The 23321-nt window shown below is 41.2% G+C and overlaps 2 protein-coding genes across 6 annotated transcripts in view; one reads left to right on the top strand and one right to left on the bottom strand.

The window, feature by feature from the left end:
• Nucleotides 1-288: 288 nt before the first annotated feature.
• On the top strand, nt 289-14011 carry LOC116698951 (KN motif and ankyrin repeat domain-containing protein 4). Of its 2 annotated transcripts, none has more exons than XM_032531233.1 (10): nt 289-578; nt 6983-7062; nt 7164-8594; nt 9495-9570; nt 9810-10109; nt 10298-10382; nt 11069-11288; nt 11375-11517; nt 11604-11804; nt 13255-14011. In XM_032531233.1, the coding sequence occupies exons 2-10, from the start codon at nt 7047-7049 to the stop codon at nt 13345-13347; spliced, it is 2565 nt and encodes an 854-aa protein (XP_032387124.1). In that variant the 5' UTR covers nt 289-578; nt 6983-7046; the 3' UTR covers nt 13348-14011. The 2 variants fall into 2 exon arrangements, with proteins under 2 accessions (XP_032387124.1, XP_032387123.1); XM_032531232.1 differs by having other exon boundaries at nt 7140-8594.
• A 2197-nt stretch (nt 14012-16208) lies between these two features.
• LOC116698950 (low-density lipoprotein receptor-related protein 8) overlaps nt 16209-23321 on the bottom strand; it is a 75489-nt gene continuing 68376 nt past the window's right edge. The window contains exons 16-18 of one of the 4 annotated variants that reach the window (XM_032531227.1): nt 22483-22773; nt 20759-20827; nt 16209-18993 (exon numbers count right to left, since the gene is read on the bottom strand). In XM_032531227.1, coding sequence (XP_032387118.1) covers nt 18653-18993; nt 20759-20827; nt 22483-22773 — 701 coding nt within the window. In that variant the 3' untranslated portion in view covers nt 16209-18652. The other 3 variants (XM_032531229.1, XM_032531228.1, XM_032531231.1) reach the window with 3 other exon arrangements.

Raw genomic sequence — 23321 nt, 5'->3', positions numbered from 1 at the left:
TTGATTATAGAGGACAGAGACCACACAACTGGGTAGGGTTGCACATTCTGAACAGGGGAGGGCTACCCGGCACTGGGTGGTCACTGATGTTATTTGAGAGGATTCTGGACGGAAGACAGTAAAGTGACTCTAGTACTTTCTCTTACACTATGTCAGATGCTCCATATCTTGACATGTTGTGACTGCTGTCTTTCCCAGCAGGCTACACCTCTAAACCCCTATTGGCTGCAGTCTGAAGGAGTGGGTGTGGTTCTGTATGCCTTTAGCCTCCCACTTGTCAGTCTCATCAGACTGGAGGTACCCTAGAAAGGCTTGCTCCCAAGCCTCTCCCTACTCCGGGCTCTCTTTGACACACAAGCAAACCCAGCTTCTGTTATGGCAGGGGCTGCCCATTGGCATTTACCAAACAGCCGCGGCATGCCACTCTCCCTGACAGCACGTCCCTGCCTTCTCAGGAGAAAGACAGACGGACAGACAAGCTGAACTGAGCTGAGAGCAGACTGTAGTGGATTGTCTGACAAACACGCCCTCACATCAGCAAGACAAAGTGGAGAAAACTGCTGAACACATGTCACAAGGTAAGCTCTGGTTTAATATTCATCTCATATCACTCAACCAGTGGAGGACTGTTGGATTGGATAGTTAATGAAATGAAATGAGATACTAAATGTTGACCTTGAAAATCTTTTGATTTGGGCCTGGCTGATCTAAATTCAGGGTCAGAAAAGCTTTTGACTCTAAAGGGATTTGACAAATTGTGTGGAGTGGACCTCTGGGCCTGTGCTGAATACTAATTAGACATTCTGAAGAATTACTTTGCTTTTTAAAGATTAAATGTTGAATTATATTTACATTTTATTTACACTTACTCTACAGAAATGCACTTGAACCAACACGAACACACATGACCATGTGAGAGCACACACACACCCCACACACACACACACACACACACACACACACACACACACACACACCACACACACACAACACACACACACATACACAACGGCAGTACACTTTCTATTGTAACCTTGCCATGTTAACATACCATAGTTTTCTTCCTTGCATGAAGCCCCTTGCAGCTGTTTCATTCTATGAACTTTGGCTCCACATACCACACAATGAGGCTTAGATGCCACAATGCAACTCTGACTCTGTTGCTGTTGGACAACCACCAGGACTCCAGCGGGTCCAAAATCCCAAGACTAAAACATACAAACTGAAAAAAGATCATAGAACTTTACAGATTTCAAGGAAGTCTCTATGAGACAGTGAGTGAAAATATGAGTTTGACAGGAAAAAAAAGAGACAGGTAGAGCAGGAGGGGAAAGAGCGTTAAAGTCCAAACAGTTGGCTTTGGTTTCTAAATCAACTCCGAACAGAAGACAAGGTTTAGAGTTATGTGATGGAAAATAACGCAGTCTGTACAGCCAAAAAATGGAGGAGAGGAATGATTTTTCCGGGAACAGAACATGTAGTTATACTTACTGAAGAAACAGAATGACAGAGATAGGCAAAGTTCATGGGGATAGCTCTGAAATATAGTTTCTCACTGTAAGGTCACAAGTTCAGGACAAGGATAATTGTCTCAAATTTGAGCAGTTAGGCACAAAAATGTTACAATGGTGTAAAATCATTGTTCTGTCCAAACACAGAGTACAAGTGAAAAGCTGAAACAATGTGATTGTATCACATTGACAGTTCTGCAAGTTCACCCCAAGTGAAGCCATGGAAAGAAAAACATGAAAAAGAATGAATGTATGGAATTCCCTAAGTTGTGTTAAAAGACTGTAAAACTCTGTGAGGCTGCACTTTCAGAAGGCACAGCTAGAGCTTTGCTCTTTGTAATAGATGCTTACATCAGCATGCTGACAATGGCAATGCTAGCAAGTTTATGTTCACGTTAAAGTTGGCTAATTAGCACAAAACACCAAATATAGCGGAGGCTGATGGAAATTTGATCATAAAGCAAATTGTTAGACATATGTACAATTATGACTTAATGGTGCTAGGTGTTGAATGAGAGTATTACAATTCATCTTGAGGGGAACATGATGTGTATTACATTTCATGGGAATCAATCCTATATTTTTGGAGACATAACTTAATAAATAAACATTACTTAAATTAGCAAATGTCAACATTATGGAAATGGAAATTAAAGTCAGCGGATCATCAAAGTCTTTAGGATTTATCCTTTAGGCGACTATACAAAATTTCATCACAATCCGTTAGTTGTTGAGATATTTCAATCTGGAAAAAAGGGGCAGAACAACCAACCAATACTGCCATCCCTAGAGCTATGCCACTAGCATGGCTAAAAATGATCTTTACTGGCACCATCAGTGACTAAACCAAATGTTACTGACTTAAATTGGAAATCTAAGAGGATCCCCTCATTCTTATCTGAGGTTTTCAAGTTTCTATCATGACTTCACTGTGCGGTCAGCCCCTCTTGCTGTGTCATGAGTTCATATTTAATTTGTGGCTTTGGTAAAGACTGCTGTGGCTAGAGATGTTGTGATTATGAGGTTTGTGCTGATACAGAAGGTCTAAAAGGTCTGTGTGAGAAGGGACACATTTACCCAGAGGAGGAGAGAAGTTGTTGTGGGAACAGAAAAATAAAAAGAACCCTAAAAAGTAAAAGGAGTGCTTAGATATTTTCTAAACTGAAAAAATAAGAGCTTTAGGGGGATTAAAAGGAAACCTTGATTTTGATAAAAAACTTAAACTCACTCTGATGCTTGACTTTGGATTGAGTTCAATGTGTGCAGAGGCAGCATTGGCTGGGGCCTATTTGGGGTAAGGCAAATTTTTCACGTTTCATTTCTTGGGTTTCCTGTGAGGTGGGCCAACTGCTCTGAGCATACACAATTAAAACCTGTGCCACGAAAATGTGGAGAGAGTTAGGCAATGACTTTTGGGAATTTCCTCACCCTAACTCTGCTATATTGTTTCCTCTGTGGTAACCTGGTCAGAAACTTGTGGGCTACAGCAGTTTGAATTTGACTTTGTTTATCTGACAGCAAGCAATAACTAGTCAACAAAAAAAAAAATATATATATTTCTGTTTCCGAATGTTATATGTACAACTTTCTATACAGACTACCGATACCACTCTCATATCTGTATGGTAAATACGAAGCCACAGCCAGGAGATGACTACCGGCACCTGGTATCAGATTTGTTTAATCTGTGCAAAACAAATTTAGTTGTGATTTTACAGGGGGTTATGTCCTGGAGCCAGACCCAGGCTAGCTGTTTCCCCTTTTATTCAATATTTGTGCTATAAAATAAACTAAACTAACTGTCTCCCAAATGTAGCTTCCTTTTACCGTAGATAAGGGAGTGGTGTCAAACTCATCTTGCCGCAGCACAAAAATGAATATGTGTATTTCCACAAAATGTGCAATCAATCATTTCGTAGAAGTATTTTTTTTAAATGAAATCTTGAATCATCTTTTACTTCAAAGCACAAATGGATAAGAATTTCCTGAAAGGGTTTCTATTCTGTTGAACTGCAGCCAGCAGCTGGCATTTTCAACTTGATGACTGAGCCAGTAGTGAGACTGATTGAGATGTCAGTAGTAACAGGTGCTATAAGTGTTGACTGAAAGAGTCTATGTTGGATACAGCCTTTGCTTGTAGTCAACATTAGGCTCTTTTGTTCTCATAAAATCTCTTATCTCTTCTCTCTTAATGCTTCACTAGCTCTAGACCAAATTATTCAGTGTGCCGTGGTGCTGCTTAAGCAGCACTCGGCACAATGACTATTATTGCCCATACTTATTATTATTATTTCTTATTCTTATCTTCCGCCAAATTTCGTCCCGCTACTAGTCCCGGAGCGTTGCCAACACGCGCAACACATTACACCGACATGTGGGTATTGATTGGGAATGGTGTGCTATGTAGTTTCAACCAGATTGCGCGTGGTTTTACCGAAATCGGCAAAAATACGGCAAAAATCTCTCATTGATTTGAATGGGAAATGTTCGGAAATCTCTCAACATTGCTCCAAATCCCCCTCTTTGGGACCGTGCTGCATCGCCATACTTTAACGTAGAAACATGATTAAAGTTTAAACCCAAGACAAGACTTTGGTGTTATTGGGCTGAATGGGCGTTCAGATATCTAGCACGGTTTCTCCCAAATCCCAGTTTACGTATCGTCCCGTTTTCAGCCCGGGCTCAGATTTCCAAGTGTGTGTATGTGGTGGAAGGGTTGAGAGAGAGTGGGGGACGAGTGGGGACTGTGGTACAATATCTGGAATTTTCCCCCGAACAAATTGCTCTCCTCGCCTCCGTTTTAACTTCAGACCTCATTTTTGGGGTCAAAAGGTAGGGAATCTTGTGCGGTGGGCAGACTGTAACTAGGAGTCTGTCGGTTTTAATTGTTGGTTGTGATCTACCAACTGTCGACAGAATTATGAAAAAAACATTTAGCTGGGGACGATCAGTGATTTTTCTCTCAAACAAATTGCTCTCTCTCCCAGTTTTAATCTTTAGACAATAGTTGGTCAAAATGTAGGGAATTTGTGCCGATCGCAAACATGTAACTAGGAGTCTATCGGACTAAAACTTTCGCGCTAGGCTCACCAAATGCAGATAGACAACACTGGAAAAAAATCGGCTCCCTCTCTGACAAAATCACCATAGCAAGGTTCTGATACTGACAGGACAGGGGAGGGGCTGCAGGACGATGCTCTAACAAACAATTGCTCTCTCTCCTCCAGTTTTCAGTCTTCAGACATATTTTTGGTGAACATATCGGAAATTTTGTGCCGGTTCGCAGATATCTAAGTATGGAGTCTGTCAGACTTAAAATTCTTGCGCTAGAAATCATAGCAACCAATTCTGACACACACACACACACACATTCACCCACACAGACCCCAGACACACTCAGACACACACACCCCTACATGACACTGTTCCTGGCGCCCTGTTGACCAACTGGGCTCCTAACGGGCGTTTCCATTGTGTGTGTGTGTGGATGGGCCCCAAACAGGCACACTGATAAATTTTTGCGGAAATTTTTTAGTTATTTTGTTGTCCTTACATTTTGTTTGTCTACCTGGAAAAACATAGAATAATCTTATATTACTCTGTAAAATGAAGACACATGTCTGGGTTTCTTCTCTTGACATGCACTTTAGTGTTACACTCACGTGTATAGGCTAAACTTAGACTTGTCAGATTAAGTGCTAAAAGGTCCCACTCAACATTATACAAGCCCACTGGCAAAACAACATACAGTACATACTGTATCAGTTTCAATATATAACACATGTATAAGGTTTCTGTAAGTGCAACATAACTGAGCATACAGTGAGAATAAATTATATTATGATCTTTTACTAGATCAAGGGTGTCCCATATTTGGTCAATACAGAGAATATATTGCAACTGGTGCTGAATACCAGAATTTTTACTAACTTACTTTTACTTCTGCTTATTTACTTTTTCGGTACGAAATAATGTGTCCCGAGCATCATGTTATGAAAACTTTCAAAATCTGGTCCCAGACTCACTCATTCTCTTCTTCACGTTACCCTTCTTCTTTTTTTTAGGAGTTTTAGTAGTCAAAGTTAGACATTTGACATTTGATGAATTAATTTATTCCTAACCGTAAGGTATTGAAAAAGAATCTTCAGGCACAATAGAGTCAATAGTATCAGAAGATGCCAAGCAATACAGAGCCCTGGTAGCACGTCATTCTAGGTTAATGCTCACATACTTTCTTGGAACTAGCAACATTTTTTGTAATATTTGCACATCCTATATTATGTTAAACTCCACCCATTTGGAAGCTAGAAATGCCCACATACTGTAACAGACATAGTATGCGTAGTAAGCATGCAAGGCCTGCATGTATGCATGCATGTAAATTTGCAACATGTCAAGCATATCTCAGTGTGTTTGTCTTAGCTGGTGAAAATGTGTGCATCCGTATCTGCTGGAGGTCACAATTCCCAGCAGGGCCATTTGGTGTTGTTTGTCTGTTTACTGCATAGCTGACATTATTTAGGGCTGCGGCTCAGTGGCTGCTGTGCCTCAAGAGGACAGTGAGCTACCACAGAGGCTGGTGGTCAGGAAGGAGGAGGGAAGAGGTGAGGACGGAAAGGAAAGACACTGAGAGAAGGAGGTAGGGGCTACAATAACTACATAGAGTATAGACTATTCTCTATGATATAGAGAGAAGGAAAAATCGGCAGAATCAGAGGGCAGTAGAGCCATAATATAAAGAGAGGAGAGGGAAGATCCAGTCAGAGAAAGTTCAGTAAAAGTAAACCAAGGATCTGGCAGAAGAATGTAGACCTAGTAGGAGGCACAGAGAGAACAGGAAGGGAGGAAAGTAGTGAGTAGGAACAATGGTTGTCTGTATTTATGTCTGTAGGAGTATATTTTGCTCCACTGGCCATAGCTGCTGGGCTTAACAGCCGTAGGCTATTTTCATCTCTCATCCTGGATGGCAGGGCTGTAATCAAGTGAACATCAGGCCTGCCACTGTTAAATAATAGCAGCCTGATGCATGGAAGAAATGAAGCAATGAGAGTGTGAGAAAAACAGAAGTCTTTTGGAAAATAAGAGAATGAAAGAGAAGAATAGAGTAAAAGCTCTCACAGCGTAATTGAATGTTTGTGTTTTGAGCTTTGTGCTACTTGTGGGAGAATGAACAAGAGACAGATTGTGAATGGTGTACCAGAAAAGGGTTATTGCTTCTCATAGTGATCTTGCATCTGGCCATTCAATTAAGATGGAGTCTCCCACCAAAAATTCCACAGCTAAACCTCAAATGAATGTTAGTGCCAAAAACCATCTGTTTATCCCTTCAAATATCATGAATGTGTTCATTATTCTATTAGATAACCACACAGTAAATACTTCTGCCACTTGTAAAAACGTCCAAATGTGTTTTCATGTAATGCAGACTCAATTCAATCTCTTATATGATTTGATTTTGTTTGTTTTGTCAGACATCAAAGGTCCAGCCAGATAATGTGCCAACAAATAGTTTGAGCGACTGACGACAAAAAAGTGATGGAAAGACAAAACGGTAAAAAAAAGTCTAAAACATTACAGAATTCTATAGCATTTGCAATGGATATTAAATCACTGTTTTAATGTCCACAGGAAATATCTTGCCCCATAAAACAGAGAATGGAATCAAAGGGAAGCCCCCGTACTCAGTGGAAACCCCTTATGGCTTTCGACTTGACCTGGACTTCCTAAAATACGTAGATGACATAGAGAAAGGCAACACAATCAAAAGAGTCCCCATCCAGCGCCGAAGCAAAGGCCCCAGAGCCAGCACTCTTCCCAGGCACCTCAACTCTTCTGGGTGTGGTTACCGCTCGAGCCCCTGGGGATCTACTGGAGCTCTTGGCCCCAGGTCCCGACTGTTAGACGGTCATCACCATGGCTACACTTCGTGGGCAAATGATCATAGGTCGCAACTTTCTCCCACAGGGCTCAGATCTCTGGCAGACATGGAGGCCAGAATCAAAGAGTTTGATGAGCAACCTCTCGGTGAGCACATCAGACCTCATCTCCTGCGTGCCTCCAGTATGCCACTTACAGTTTTACTGAGACAAGGATCAGAGTCCACAGACGACCCCGGCAGCCTTCGGAGTTCGAGGGATCACCTTGAAGAAAGAATCACATCCTGTGAAGACGTCTTCTACTTACCGGACAGCCCTCGACCCCAGGACTACTCAGGGCTAATGAGGCGCCTGACAGAGGCCCTAGAACGTGTGGGGGAGCTGGAGATGGAGATGAGGGTGATACCAGAGCTAAGGGCGCATATCTGCATCCTCCAGGAAGAAAGAGAAAGGCTTCGTCTGGGCTTGAAGCCACATATGCCACCTCCCTCAATGAATGGAACCAAAGACCCTTACACCTCGTCCCACCATGTCACAGTGGACAGCAAAAGGCCTCGCCATGAAAGTCACATCATGTTTCCTAGAAATCACAGTGTCAGTCAAGAAGACTCTAATCCCACACACGAGTGGAGGACTAGTACAGATCTGGATGAGCTGCTGACGGTGACAACACTGCAGGCTAAGGTAGCTGTGCTGGAGCAGAAGCTCCATGAGACTGGCCTAGAGCTTCAGAGGGCTTTAGGGCTGCTGAGAGAGCAGCAGGAGGAGAGCAAAAGGAAGGATGAGAAGATGGAGCACCTTATCAGGAATCCTGCGGTGTGGGTTCGTGCAGAGAGGGTGGTGGTAGACCAGGATGGAGATGAGACAGTGGTGAGATCCACTGACCCATATAATAAAGTGTCAAGAAGTCCAGATGCAAGACCTGTAACCACAAATGGACAAAGAAGGCAAGAGCCGCTAGTGTCTGCGGAAGCTGGAGACGCTTCAGATGAAACAGCAGAAGTGGTCCACCATATAAAGAAGATCAAGAGGCTTCTCAATCAGCAGTGGGAGTGTTTGTGTGCAGACCGCGAGTCAGGAGAGGAGGGGAAGCACCCAGACCCTAATGTCAACTCCCTGCAGCAGGAGATGATGGGACTCGTAGACATCCTTACCTCCTACTATACCCAGCATGGACACAGTGATGGAGAGATGATTCAACATGGAGGTACTGTAGCTCACAGATTGTACATTAATGATAAAACATAGAGATACTAATGGTGGTTGCCCTCTCGCTGCCACTACTTCACAACCATCACCTGAAAGCAAATTATGTAACTGAAAATAACTGACCACTACAAAGTTGTAATTCACAAAAGCTTTCCTCTCTTACAGACTTTTTTGAGAGGCAGTCTGCTTACATTATATGAAGGGATATGGAATCCTAATATTGTGATTGGGACTTATATATTGCAAAGAAGAAGTCAATCTATCTGCTAACACTTTAGTTTAGTCATTTTTTATATCACAACTATCCCTTACAGGTGAACTTATCTTTATATTTATTTATGTGACATCTGATGTAAAACATTAGTTTTAGTTGGGAATGATCTTTGACAAATTATTGTAGTAGAAAGCCTGTGTATAACAGAGCTGGAATTGTTGTCTATGCTAACAGCTGTAGCTAGCAGCAACACAAGAAATGGGAGCAAGTTTATGTGTGGACTTTGGATGTTGTTGAAAAACCACAACCTCATTTTAATTTCAACAAAGAAACTCTATTTGTCTTCAACGTGTTGCTAAAGGTATAAAACGTCAAATTCACACATTTGTATAACAGCACAGGAAGTTTTGTCAAAGTAAAAGTTTTTCTTTTGCTGTAGTTTGAAAGTCAATACTGAAAATCTAATTATGCTCCCATTTAGTGCTACATCATGATGTACCACTGTCAAGTTCATTGACTCTTTTCTTTATCAATGTGTGTTTTGTGAAGAAAAGGTTGTGTCCAAAAGTACCGTAATAAGCCATAAACCTAGACCAATTTGTATTTCATAGAAAGCACGTAGTGTTGAGTTTGAGCTGTGTTGTAATATTTCATCATTATCCTTTGTGTTTGTCTTCCATGCAGCCTCTAAATCCATCATGAGCAGTGACAGAAGTGCCTTGATGACAAAAAGCCCACATTCTGTGGGTGTTAATGAAGGGTTAGTAAAAAACTCTTTCTGACTTCAGCAACCTTTAGAATTATGATTATTGCTTAAACCATTGTTTGGGTTGACAGACATACTAACTTGGGGTTATTTAAAGGTGCTAAATGTGACCATAGTGGGTTCCAGGATTGGGTTTAATTTTGATTCCTGATGCTGTGAGACATTGAGACAATATGTGAACTTTAGATAATTCAAATTGTCTGCTCTGCTTTCATTAATTCATTTTTTTAAAGATGCAAAGGTGGATATCTGGTTGGACAGGACTGTGCGAATCAGAGCGGGCAAAAGGAGAGCAGCATCAGCCCTACGGAGATGGCTGCTGTCCAGATGGATGCAGACCCAGAGAAGAGACGGATGGAAGGAGTGAAGCAAACAAGCCCAGACGGACAGATGATATCGGGAGGAGCAGGATCAGGGCAGACAGATGGAGGCATAGTGTGTGTGGAAGCTGAGAAAACAGCCATGACGAGACCACAGCCCCCAGGAGAACAGATGGAGGAGAACTCTGGCTTAGAAACCACCACCGGGGGCAGGTGAGAGAACTGGAACAAACACCTTATCAGTGTTTGCCTGGAAAATGTACAGTGTTGGTGATGTTTATTCTTTATGGAATAGCTCCTGTGTTTAAACTCAAGGGGCAATGTTCCTAATGCTATGAGACAAAATGTCTTTCTAGTCTTTCTTTCCTTATGCATACAAACACACATGCTCTTTCTTCTAGAGAGACAGTGAATGCAGATTTTTTGGCTGCTTGTCAGTTCCTCAAAGATCACATGGATAACATGGATAACCCCAATGAAGACATGGTGAGCAGTCTTGGTTCTTTAAGAGAAACTTTCCTCAAGCTAACCTAAATAAACAAACTATTTTAATTTACAATAATGTAGTTAATTTATCTTAAGGTTAATGAGAAAAATTTCTCAACTAACCAAACTTTATTTGATCTTAGAGCTGCTCTGAATATATATCAACTATGTGTACAACATATTCTATGTGTAATGTGAAAAGTGTTTCTATAGTGACAAACCCATAGATTATCTTTACTCAACCCTGCTGTTTCCCTCAGCTCAACTGAGAATATTAGCATCTTTGAGCTCATTGTTTTGGTTTTACAGCCCACCACTTTACTGTTTTAATTCATTCTTACAAATCTCATCAACCTTTCAGTAAAAAAAGCTCTAATAAACCAGTTATATCTGACTTGCCCAACACCAAGCAACAGACAGACAAAGTTAGCCTCTCTCTGGTGAACACAGTGGAGTATTTAGCAGCTAAAGAGCTAGATATTTGTTGGTGGAGACCAAAACAGAGCTTTAAGGAGAGTGAATATTGAACTTACGTTCGACTGTGGTACAAAAACACTTCTACAAATTAATTCTAATGTTGCTCTGTGTCTGCTGGATGCCTCACTTTTGACAATATGACATGTAGTGTCATAGTGTCATGTATACATTGTGTTGTCCAAATCCTATGTTCCCCTCTTTTTTTCCAGAGGAAGGCCCTGGTCTTGTTGTTCCAGCACTGGTTCAGTGCAGCAGCAGAGGAGACTTCAGAGGCCAGCAGGGTGGCTGTGTACCTGAGAGACGTAAAGAAGGCCACACCTTCACTGCTGGCCTTCTTAATCAACCTAGCTGATGACAACGGCAACACAGTGCTACATTACAGCCTGTCCCACTGCAACTACAGCATTGTCAGCCTGATATTGGACACAGGTAATAGTAGTGTGTTGCACAAGCTTGTACCGGAATAGTTGGCTTGTCAATACTGAAAAGAAATAACCCTTTTCATTGTATTCCAGGTGTAAGTGATGTGAGCCTTCAGAACAAAGCCGGCTACACAGCAGTGATGCTGGCCTCACTGACTGCGCCTGATAGTCCAGGTGGCATGGAGGTGGTCCGCAAGCTAATGGAGCTGAGCAACATTAACATTCAATCAAGCCAGGTAGTACAAAGTAGTACAGATATAGTGTTTTTTTAACTAAACTCTAAATTTAAATTTTCTGTCCTGCTGTTTGTCCGTCTCCACAGACAGGCCAAACAGCTCTGCACTTGGCGGTGAGACATGGGCGAGTTGTGATGGTTCGCCTGCTACTTAGCTGCGGAGCGGACGCTAACCTCCAAGACAGCCAGGGAACCACAGCCCTGATGTTTGCATCTGAGAGGGGCCACACCCACATTGCAAGGCTACTGCTGGAGAGGGGCCAGTGTGACCTCACCCTGACAGACAAGGTGATACAGCAGAAAACCCTTATTTTACTTCCAATATAATCCTAAACCTTTGACCGGAGAAACCAGAAGAAGTTTTATCTTCATTTTAACTGCCACTAGTGTGAGAAGCAGGTTGTCTTGTCAGTAGTATTAATTGCACACAGTCATCATGCCAAAAGAGTCACAGTTAACTGGATTGAATTCTCAACAAAAAAAATAGTGCTGCAGACAGTAGTAGTACACCCATTAAATACAATTTCAGAAATATAGTCCAGATGAGTTCAACTCCATTTCTCTTGTGAAATCCTGCTGTTTGTTGACAAAACGGCATATGTACTTTTCTATTCACATGAACACAAAAAAGGAGCTTATATGTATGAAAGCTTGAATGTTTTGACTCACACTGTGTGGACGTGGGTGGACTGACAGTTTGGATGCAGAAGAATAGAGCTTTCCCAGGATTAATCAAGACTACAGTAAAACAAATCTCTCTGGGGTGAGATGAGCTAATCCGCAAACGGTACCTTATCTGCCAGTCTGGAACGAGTAGAGGCAGGGAGGAGAGCAGAGGAGAGGATGCAAATGTATCTTCTACTTTTTACACAGTCTGCATTTAAAGTAGAGTTTACCAGAGAGAGAGAGAAAAAACGATCAACCACAGGCGTCCTATCTCGACTCTCAACCACGTTTCACCTTGGCATAACCCAAAATTAATTACACTAATTAAAGTCTGATTCCTTCAAATCTCAACCCATTTATTTTAAGGACCTACAATGCAAACTTGCACACAATTTTGTTATTTAATTTGTGATCTGGGAGCCATAATTCTGCACCTTGATGCAACTATTCACATGGAAAAAAGAACAGCCATGCTAGTAGATCTGTGAGGCTGTACTAAAATGCTAACGTCATCATGATAATGACAATGCTAACATACTCATGTTTAGCAGGTATGTTTAACATGTGCTATATATCCACAATGTTCCACCTTCGGCTTGCTCCGGTGCCGCTGGAAATTCCGCCAGATTTCACTCTTTACGGCCAGATGTCTGTTACCGCTTTCATTGTGTTATAATTTTAAACTCTGGTCAATTTATGAGGACTATGGTTAACTGCTCCTCAGATCTTTGCAGGGTAAATTCAGAAATCTGTCCAATCTGAGTTTTCTGTTGCACAACTAAAACAACCTTTGAACGTACACGTTCCACCAAAACAAGTTCCTTCCCGAGGCTATTTTGCAGCTGCACAATAGCTCTGTCCGGCCGCCAAAAATGATTGTCATTGGTTTAAAGAAATGTCAATATACCAGAGCATGTTTTTCTCCCATCCCAGAATGCTGTGTGGACTAGCCAGACCCTAGGAAGGTCAGGGAATGCAAGACTAAACTGATGCAGGCCTCTGTCCAGTCAGTTTAACTTAATCTTTAATTTAACTTGTTTCTTTTCTGTTTTTCTTTCTTGTTGTCCCTCAGCATGGTAAGACTGCACTCTCCATCGCCATGGAAGGTTCCCACATTGATACCGCCGCCCTCCTGCAGGCCCATGCTAAAGCTCAAGCTTTGTAGAACTGGGGAACTGAAAAAGAATCCGTAGACATATGATCCTCTCTCATTTGCTCTTTTTTGTCTGATGCACTTTGGAACCCAGTTTAATGCTGAAGCTGGGTGCTTAGGTTGAGCTGTTGCTGTCATATTGTTTCTGAATTCTGGACATCTGCACAAGCTTTAGCTTGAGTTTTGGATGCTATCACATTTTTATGAAAAGACGTGACATCTTCAATGAGTGAGGTAAAACTTAGATGTGTCACGATTGCTGATGTAGTACACAATAAAAAGGTTTTCTATTCTCTTTACTGTTGATGTAGACATCATACTGTATGTTTGATCTTTGCACATCCAAGTAGAAGCTTAGCCTCGCAAACTATGCAATTCAAAAATATTTATTATGATATGTGTATGTATTGGTCACATAAATATGTTGAAAGTTATCAAAAATTCTGTGTTGTTTAATGTTTTCAGAAAAGTATAGATTGCTATTTGCATTCTAGCAAAGCACTTTTTAAATAAAATGTGTGTAAAATATTCAGAGAAAAGCTAAATACATGCTGCATGGCTAGCACATGAAAGAAAGACAATTTTTGGTGCTAATAAACAAACCTGTTGATTTCCCTTATTACTAGATGCTATACTGATATACTGCCTGTTTGTAATAAAATAGTAGAAAACTGAAGATGTGTTGTTTCAAAGAGGCAAACATGCCCTTAAGTATAGTGGCTGAGCTGACAGGCTGCATTATGAACTCATTCATCAGCTTTGTTGCTGTAGTGACAAACCTGTCCAGCAGGTGGCACAGCGTCTCCATTCCACTGTCGCTACAGCCAGCCAGATCAAACAGACACATACAGAAAGTAACAATATAAAGAAAGCAATAATAAACCTGGAATTCTAAAATGAGAATATATCCATGGGCTTAGATCTAATCCCTTTCAAGTGTGACAGACAATTATAAACATGACACCCACAGAATTGTACTAATTCCACTGTGAGAGAGGACACAATGAGATTCACCTGCAATCCAAATGTACGGCAGCTGGTACGGCCCTGTTAGGCGTGAAAGCAGATGTGTTTGAGTGGCCTTTGTTCTTCTAGCCTCCTGGGAAACATTAAGGGACAAGAGGTTTAGTTTTGCTGCAAGGTCTTGAGATTATATTGGTGAGATAAAACAAAAAAGATTGAGTGTGAAGCACCCATTTGTTGGATTTCTGTCTGACAGAGCCAAGCCAGCTCATTTCCCTTGGGGATTTTTTTTCGGCCTGGCTGACTGACTGTTCTGGTGCTGTAATGACCCTGAGCAAATATATATCCTCAGAAAAAGAAAGAGATGGATAGATGGAGATGGAATCAGCTGCTTTTCTATCAGACAGTATATGAAATGTGGTATAAGCAGACAAACAAATTAGTATGGAAATCAGTATTGCTCTGAAAAGATGATTCATGTTTATAGATGAACCATAGAATTAAATCATTTTCACGTGTACATATAGATAAGGCTATGTGCCTATTCCACAGATGTATATGTGTAAATACGCCATACCCTACCCAAACAAGCCTTTACGCAACAACGAATAAATGTGTTTATTTTTGCCTTTCTGCAGCAATGAACATCGATGAATCCTTTTTGCCTGCTGCAGGAACCACTGGACTACTAAAAACAGACAAAAAACCTATTACACAATATCCTAATTGGAAGTGGTACAAGGAAGAGTTTGAAGACAATTGCCCTACTTCAGTTTAATAATGATAATGGGCTGGATTTATCTACAACTGTTTTCCTGTCTGCTGATGAATCACTTTGTAAGTGGATGAATTTAAAAAGCAGCTCAGTCAGAATGAACTCTAAACGTATAATGCAAGCAGCTTCTTGACTGCTTTAACATTAAAAGCAGAAATTTCACTGGCCTTACTTGGCCAGTTGACTAGTCGCCTAGCAGCCAATGGTAGCAAACTTAAAAGGGAACTACGCTCATTTTTCAAAATTCATACATGTCATTTCCTATGATCAAAGACGGTCCAAAAATATAATGTCAGTACACATGAACAACTCTGTCCCAAATCTAAAAACTAATGATAAAATTCACATTTGTGATATCATCAAGTATAAGTCTGGAACTGTTCCAAAGACAAGGAATATAGTGCTACATGTTAGCAAGTCCCAAGACGTAAACACACAGAGGACCTTATCAGGAGACATTTCTTGTTGCCTAAAGGTGATGTTGTCTTAAAAGCTAAATTCATGAGGGGTTTTCACACACACATTATAACTATGGCTAATGTGTTGAAAAACAATGATCTTTTACAAATTTAGCAGACACTTAGCATTTTTAACATTCATTTTAAGTGACCAAATTAATGTAAGTCCAGTATTAACACACACGCATGTGTGGCTTTGTTGACCAAATCCTACCGATATTATCAGTCTCTTTAGCTTCTAAATTCTCATCTATGTTCATTAGCTAGTTGCTAACTTTGTCTGTCTGCCATTTGGTGCTGCGCAGGGTGCTTATATTTGGTTTATCAGAGCTTCTTTGCTAAAAACAGTTGAAAACAGAGTGTGGTGTGTGGACCCAAAAACCAAAACAATGAACCGGTTTTAAAGCTCCCTAGAGCTGAGAGGAAGTGCAGAGTTGGGAATTAAATCTGAGTTTGTTACTACTGTGCTAACACCTTTTCACATTTCACACAGTTGTTTGACCCATTTTTGTAATAAAAAAGTGCTACATTAAAACAACTAATTTAACTGAAATATGAATGGAAACTCAATATGTCAATAAGATACTGCAGATCTTCGATGACACAAACGTATTCACTATGAGAAGCAGGTCTGTGACATTTGGTATTTTGTAGAAGAAAAGACGCCACACATTAAGGAAATTTTCAGTCAGATTTTATATATCAATATATAGAGATATTCAAAAGTAATCCACTACAGAAAATCAAAAAGTGGAACCGTTTGGTCTTCATACAGTTTATCTTTGCATGTACAGTAGACCTGATCCCTTTCCTTTTCATTAAAAAAATTGAAAAAAAAACTTACAAGAGGACAAAAAAGTAAACAAAAAGGCACAAATAAACAAAAATCCATCATCTCATTAACACCAAGGTTGGGAAGCGTTGCAAAGATGTGGGAGTTTTTTTTTGGGAGGGGACATTGCGTTTTACGTGGGCTAACAAAGAAAAAAGGGTCACACGCAGAAAGGATGTTAAATGGTGCACAGCAAGAAACAACACAAACCACTTTGGTGGATAATTCAGATTTCTTACAATCAGGGAATGCAGTGCTCTCCTTGTATACAAATAAGTTAATATACCTGTTAACACTTTATCTAAAATCTTATGTACATTTTCTCTTTTACATAATTGTATAATACATTATCAAAAACCTTATGAAAACATATTTACAAATCAATGAATCAAAAAGCACCCTCAAAGCTTCTCCAGTGTCACACACTGTCGCACACATACAACACACACAAACACACACACACACACTTACACACCTGTGTATCTAAACACCTTCACACACTGTTTTCTTCCATGCAATACACAATACAGAAGGCATTCTAAGAGGGTTGTGCAACAAAGAGCATACAAAACAGTTCAAATATGGCTGTGGGATGAACATTAGCACTCACATGCATAATGATGAACATGCACACGCACCACACACACCACGACCACACAGCACACACACACGCACAACACACACACACACACACACACACACACACACACACACACACACACACACACACACACACACACACACACACAACACACACACACACACACACACACACACACACACACACAGTAACAGTGTTGATGATCGGACTACACCAGCATGAAACATGTTCACTGACAGGACAAGTTGGTCTTAACCTCATTACATCAGAGTCAGATTTTTGATTTCTGTTACATCACATGACGGATCTTTTTCATTATGCAGCCACCAGCTGGGCCATATCACATGGCACTATCCAAAAGTGTCTGCTTAGACATCTCAGGAGGAGGGAAGGGAATCCAGCTTACTTTTGTGTGTGTGCATACGTACATACGAGTGAGTGTGTGTGTGTGTGTGTGTGTGTGTGTGTGTGTGTGTGGTGTGTGTGTGTGTGTGTGTGTGTTTCTTGCCTGGAACAATGAATGGCTGCATTGTCAGCTGGTGAGCAATTATGCATGCTGTTTGTGTTTTCGGAGGGCAAGCGCACATTGTCTCCGTCCTCTGGAGAGCAGCGTGAATGCTATCATTGCACCCCGTGTGTATTTATGTGTGCATTTGTCACAGTCAAAAGCGGGTGATCAAATAAAATTCTTAACACTCAAGGATTGTTGTCAACCACAAAACACTGCAGCCTGACTAAAAGCTAGAGTCTATTGCTTTTCTCAAACCATTTAACATCTAAACAAGTCACAATAAGACACAACTCCTGCTCAAAATTCACTTCCACCTAACCTCACATCCTCTCGCTCATAGGTCTAAATACTTATATGTCTCAATTTTCTCCTTTTCACTCCGCAAACCTGCTCTCCGGGTGTTGGGAGGTTAAATAAAAACTGCACGCCAAAATGTTAGACAACTCACTCGTAAAAAGGTTTGCCTTTGAACTGGCGAGAAAGCAAATAATGTGGGTAGTAACCTTTCTTTAAAAATCAATCAGAATGGAAACATTTTTACAAAAGAAAACCCATCCAGGAAAACTACAAAAAACAGCTCCAGTAATGACATTTCTAAAGATTAGTGATTGATTCTAATAAGAATTTGTACAGATTGTCCCATCAACGCAGTTGCTGTCCCAATTTCGGAGCTCCTCCTTCCTAAACAGTGTTCCCAAAGCTCTACGGCCCACCAGGAATAACACTAAGCCCAAATTAATACATCAAGGACAAAACAGAACCTCTCACCAGCCCTGTCACAAAATATAGGACACACAGCACACACCTCACTCAGTTATCAATGCAAAAAACTCAAAAACAGGAACCAGTCTGACTCCATATTCTAGTTTAGGTCAATGTTGGGAACACATAACACATTATGAATTCTGTAAATAATTCTCAGCTTTACTGGAGAAAAAAGTAGATCCAGCTCCAGCACAGAAAAGGTAGAAAGGAGTTTTCAAAGAATCGTGTTGGTCTTATTAATTCATCTGTTTTTCAAATGGAAATTGGCATAGGATATGGCTGTAAATGGCTGCATGTAACACTTTATGATATGTAGTTCGTACCTTCTGCAAACTCAGTCCAAGTCACCCGTGACCTCGCTGTGTGTGCGTGTGCCTGAGCGGCCATCTTCCCCTGAATCTGCTCTTGTGCGTCACTTCGCAGTGGAGAGCATGGGCTGCTCTGTGTACCAGTGAGTCCCGGGATCAGGCATGTTGCCCCCGAGTGGCAGGGCAATGAACTGCGGGCATGTGCCACCTCCTGCTCCTACAACCCCCATGTTGACACCCTGTGGGTACGGGTGATGGTGCGCGTGGTGTCCCATGCCGTCAGTCCGTCCGATGTGGATCTCATCCTCCTCGCCCTCACCAGTGGTCTTGCGGTAGACGGGGTTGTCAAAGTTCATGCTCTTGGTGGAGTCGCGCCGCCAGTTGCGCCACACCAGGTAGACTCCGGCGCACACCAGGCCGAACACCACTGTGGCAACGATAGGGACTGCATGCGTTTAACACAGCGGCAGGGACACGGGAAGGGGGGGAGCGTTAACCAGGCATAAACGAGTCCATGGCATGAAATGAGAGGCAGAGAGGAGCAGAACAGGCATGCGGGGCACAGAGAGGGCAGGGGGCAGCGATAGAGAGGTTGTGTGTGTGGGTGGCTCGAATAAACATTGGGTAAAAGCCAGGTCATACACTAACCAACAGATTTTTAACACAGACTCTAAATCAGCTGTTTGAAGCACCATCAGTGGCTTGGCTTTGGAGTAAATTAGTTTTAAACTATCCTTGAGAGTACAAATTGTAACCATCACAGTACATCACAATCTCATGGCAACGTAATCTCAGCAAGCGTCCTTGAATAAGCAATGTGATTTAATGATGGTTTATTAGATCACACCAACAAAGCACCCATAAAGCTTTCATGGTCTTGTTTCTATCCTGTACGGTCTGTTCACCTTAGTGAAGTATATCATGAGAACAGTTCATCTGAACTAATTGACTGACTTATTTTGTTTAATTTAGGAGTTGCATTGTTTTTACTTGTTTATACCTCGAAGATGCACAGAAGTCTCCCCATATTTGTATGTTTATTTTTAATATATGTTTTACAATAAGTGCTGTCAAATTAGGAGCTTTACACAAATATTTCAATCAAATATTCATATTTAAAAGGGTAGTTCCATTATCCACAGTAACAGACACATCTTTTTATAAAAAGATGTTGCCGTTGAACTTTGAATGCTATTTTAAAATGCCTCACCACAAACAAAATTGAGCTATAAAGCCAATCCGTAATGTTAGAACAAATAACAGTCTGATTTTACATTTGTTCTTAAAATACTTGGACTAACTCGCTCTAAGCTGCAATAAACAAATAATAATAATAAACATCAATGCTGTTACTCGCCTGCATCATCAACTGGTAAGAATGCGGACCTTGTTTTTGGGACATGAGGCTTTAGCCATAGTTTTTTTAATCACAATATCATGTATGTACCCATCAAGCATTATCTAGTTATAGTTGGCCACATACAATATCTTCAACCAACTCCTTGAGCCTAATTAGCTACCTAGCTAAAACTGTTAAATATGGTTGCTACAGTTGTCATTTCAGCTGCCAAAATCGACAGTTACCGGCTAGAAATGAGAAGCAGCCTTTGTCTGAAATCAGGGACCTATTGTTTTAAAAATGACCTAGAATGTTGAATGATAAATGTGCCACCATTATCACTGTAAACTGCATGTGTGCCATGTGAGAACAGAAAGCTTGACAGGTGTAGCAAGTAACTAAGGAGGTGCTGAGCAAATGAACCGTTCCATGCACCTCCATTGCATTGTTTTTAAAACATGGGCAAATTAAACCAAAACTAGATGGATGACTAGATACCCTTATTGGTAAGTGAGAACATATTTTTACAGTTGATGTGCACCAAGCCTTTATGTGCTTTATTGCTGCACTATATCATGCATAACACACAGAGACATACGGTCTGGCTGTAGCAGAACCCAACACAACAACACAGTGCAAAGTGAATAATGCAGTGTGGCAGAAATGTCAGACACAAAGAAAATGACTCCTGAGAAACCTCAGAGAGGAAGACCTGCAGGTCAGACTTCTCTCATCCTGCAACAGCATGGTCAGTGTGAATGGACTACAAACAGAATGGCCATAGGCTGCAGGTAGAAAGTTGCTTTACGCAGCCCTACAGGCCTTTAATGTGGACAGATACACACAGGCAAGAAGGCTTCCGGTGACTTACCAATGGGAATGACCACTCCCAAAACAGCCACTGTCAGGTTCTCGCCCAGGAGGAAATGCTCGTTTCCAGCTGAAGAGAGAGATTAAATGAGAAAGAAAAGTATGAGCAAAAGTCCGAAAATACAGCAGAGCAAGAGAGGACAAGAGCGAGGAAGCGTACGGAATGAAAAGAATGTGTGAGGAAGAGAGTGAGAGATAAGCAGGAAATGCAGGATGGAAGAGCCAGTGGAAGAGAAGGGAGATAAAACAGAAGCGAGGAGCAGCTGATCATGCGTGCACGGCTGTCAGTGTTTTACAAAGAGAGACAAAAGGCAAAAGAGTTTGAAGTAAAAATAAAAGAGGAAGAGGAAATGATGAGTTACTTGGCATTTGTCGGAGTGTGATCTTGACACTACCCCTGACCTTCTACACTTCATCCATCAAGGCCTCCATCAGGTTCCAGTGTCACCTCACACTTTTTAACATATCACACACTAACACACTTATTTATGTGCAGTTACGCAAGAGAGCATGCATGCCCTCACAGACATACAAAGACCCTGCAGCTGACACAGAGCCCAATTTATGGAGGGAAAGAAGACATTTTCAAGGCAACAAGGTACCATCCATCAGTCCTTTTAAAGTCAGTCGAGCGTGGTTGTTGGGGTTAGTAGATACCTCACTTTAATGTCATCATTACATTGAGGCTGAGGTTGTTAGCTGCATTATGAATGTGAATAGGATTGTAGAATGTGGTGCTTGTCAAGAGAGGAGGACGCCCCTTCATCAGAGAATTGGACCTCATCTCTTGATAACTCCTGAATAGGCCATGCTGCCCTTTGAAAATCATACAGAGGACCCCAGCATGCACCTGAAGAATCTTAATCACACTGTGTTGGATTTCTAGAAGTGAATGTAAGAATGTGACAAGGAATTACATATCAGCTGATACGTCACTAAATGAGACCTAATTACAGTACTACTGCAGTACCAGAAGAAAACATTGTACTCCTACATTTAACTGACCAAAACCGTTGCAGATTCAGATTCTACTCACAAAATATCACATCATAAAAATATGATGCATTATTATTTCTTAAACTATCCCGCATGCCAATGATGCCTCTTTTTTAACTTTAATTAAACATTTGCAGCAGAACTTGTACTCTGCGGTCACTGGCGGTTTTACCATACGGCTAGTAACTGGGATTTTTTGTAAGAGATTTTTTGTAAGAGACGTCCCCTCAACGGACGGAGAAATGTGCACAACCACTGGTAACAAAACAACGTGCTGGAGAGCCCCAACGGGAACACGCGTGGCCGGAAAAGCGTCATAAAGTGTTGCTTTGTGGCCGATTGTGTGCCTGACTGTTCATACCAGACGGGCATTTCTCCCGTGCATGTGTGTGTGTGTCACTCTGTCAGTTTGTTTGCCAATCTCTCTCTGTGTGCCTTACCGCATGTCTTGCTCTAGACACAGCTGAGAAGTCAACACAGCCAAAATCACCATAAACCTGGGTGTTTTATCTTGAAACTTGTTTTATTTTGTAAAGTATCCTGCGGCGCGATGGCCTTCCTGACCGACCTGGCTTGACACAGCTGTACAGCGCGTATGTGGCTGCTGTACTCGGATGTGCGAGGACAGGACACACAGAGATTTCCTGATTTATAAATATATTTCTAGTAGCATTTTCAGTATCTTCACACCCTTCACTGAACATTATTTTGAATTCACAGCACACTTACAGTGTTGAGAGACGCTGCTGTCCCCAACAGCGGTGGTAGAGATGACCATAGCGGTGGCGGTGTAGTGAGAGCCGAGTGCTTTTGACTCTTGTGACGAAAAAGGCTTATGAGTGGAGAGAGGTGTGAGGGGCTCGGGGGCACCAGAGGGAGCTGTGGTCAAGTGGGGGGTGGCGTCCGCCTGCGATACTCCCCCTGAGGGCGGTGGAAAGTCTTCTGCAACAGTCGCTCTGTTTCCAGGTATAAATCCAGTAGGAAGGGAGGATGTAGGTGTCATGTCATTTCTTGGCACTGCTACAAAGAAAGGAAGCGCACCATAGAAACCTTTAGCTCGAGAGTTATTGTTGTAAGATCCATAACAAACATATCATTCACCACTCATAAGACCCAGTACCTGTATACCATAATGCAATGAGATACAACAGATGTAGTATATGCTCCAAGGATGGGATTGCATTACATTGCATAGTGGTCCATGGTATTGTATCCACCACCTGTATGTGTTGCTTAGCAACTATCTTTTCTACTTAGGAGTTCAAGAACTATGTTGCTTAAAAGGGGCAAATTTAATCATTTATTATTCATATTTATTATTTATTTTTATAAATAATTATTTAATAATGATTTAATACCTACTACATCATTTAAAATAGTAATTGATCTATGGCATGTGTATTAGCTCCGTAATCAAATGCATTAAGCCATTTATAAACAGTAATTTCAGGCAATGCAGTGCTTACTTGAATTTAATGTGAAATAACAGGTAAATTCATTTTGAAAATGATTATTAGTTACTTATGCTGAGCTGGTAACAATACAATATAGAAGACATGCAAGACATA

The sequence above is a fragment of the Etheostoma spectabile genome, chromosome 12, assembly GCF_008692095.1.
Source record: "Etheostoma spectabile isolate EspeVRDwgs_2016 chromosome 12, UIUC_Espe_1.0, whole genome shotgun sequence".
NCBI classification, from domain to species: Eukaryota; Metazoa; Chordata; class Actinopteri; order Perciformes; family Percidae; genus Etheostoma; species Etheostoma spectabile.
The sequence above is the reverse complement of the archived record's forward strand: the minus strand, read 5'-3'. Positions and strand labels throughout refer to the sequence as shown.

What these genes read in the sequence shown, in the direction of transcription:
- LOC116698951 (XM_032531232.1), top strand. An exon ending in GAAACCACCACCGGGGGCAG is followed by an intron (nt 10,110 to 10,297) that starts GTGAGAGAACTG and finishes TCTTTCTTCTAG; the next exon opens with AGAGACAGTGAATGCAGATT. An exon ending in ATAACCCCAATGAAGACATG is followed by an intron (nt 10,383 to 11,068) that starts GTGAGCAGTCTT and finishes CTTTTTTTCCAG; the next exon opens with AGGAAGGCCCTGGTCTTGTT.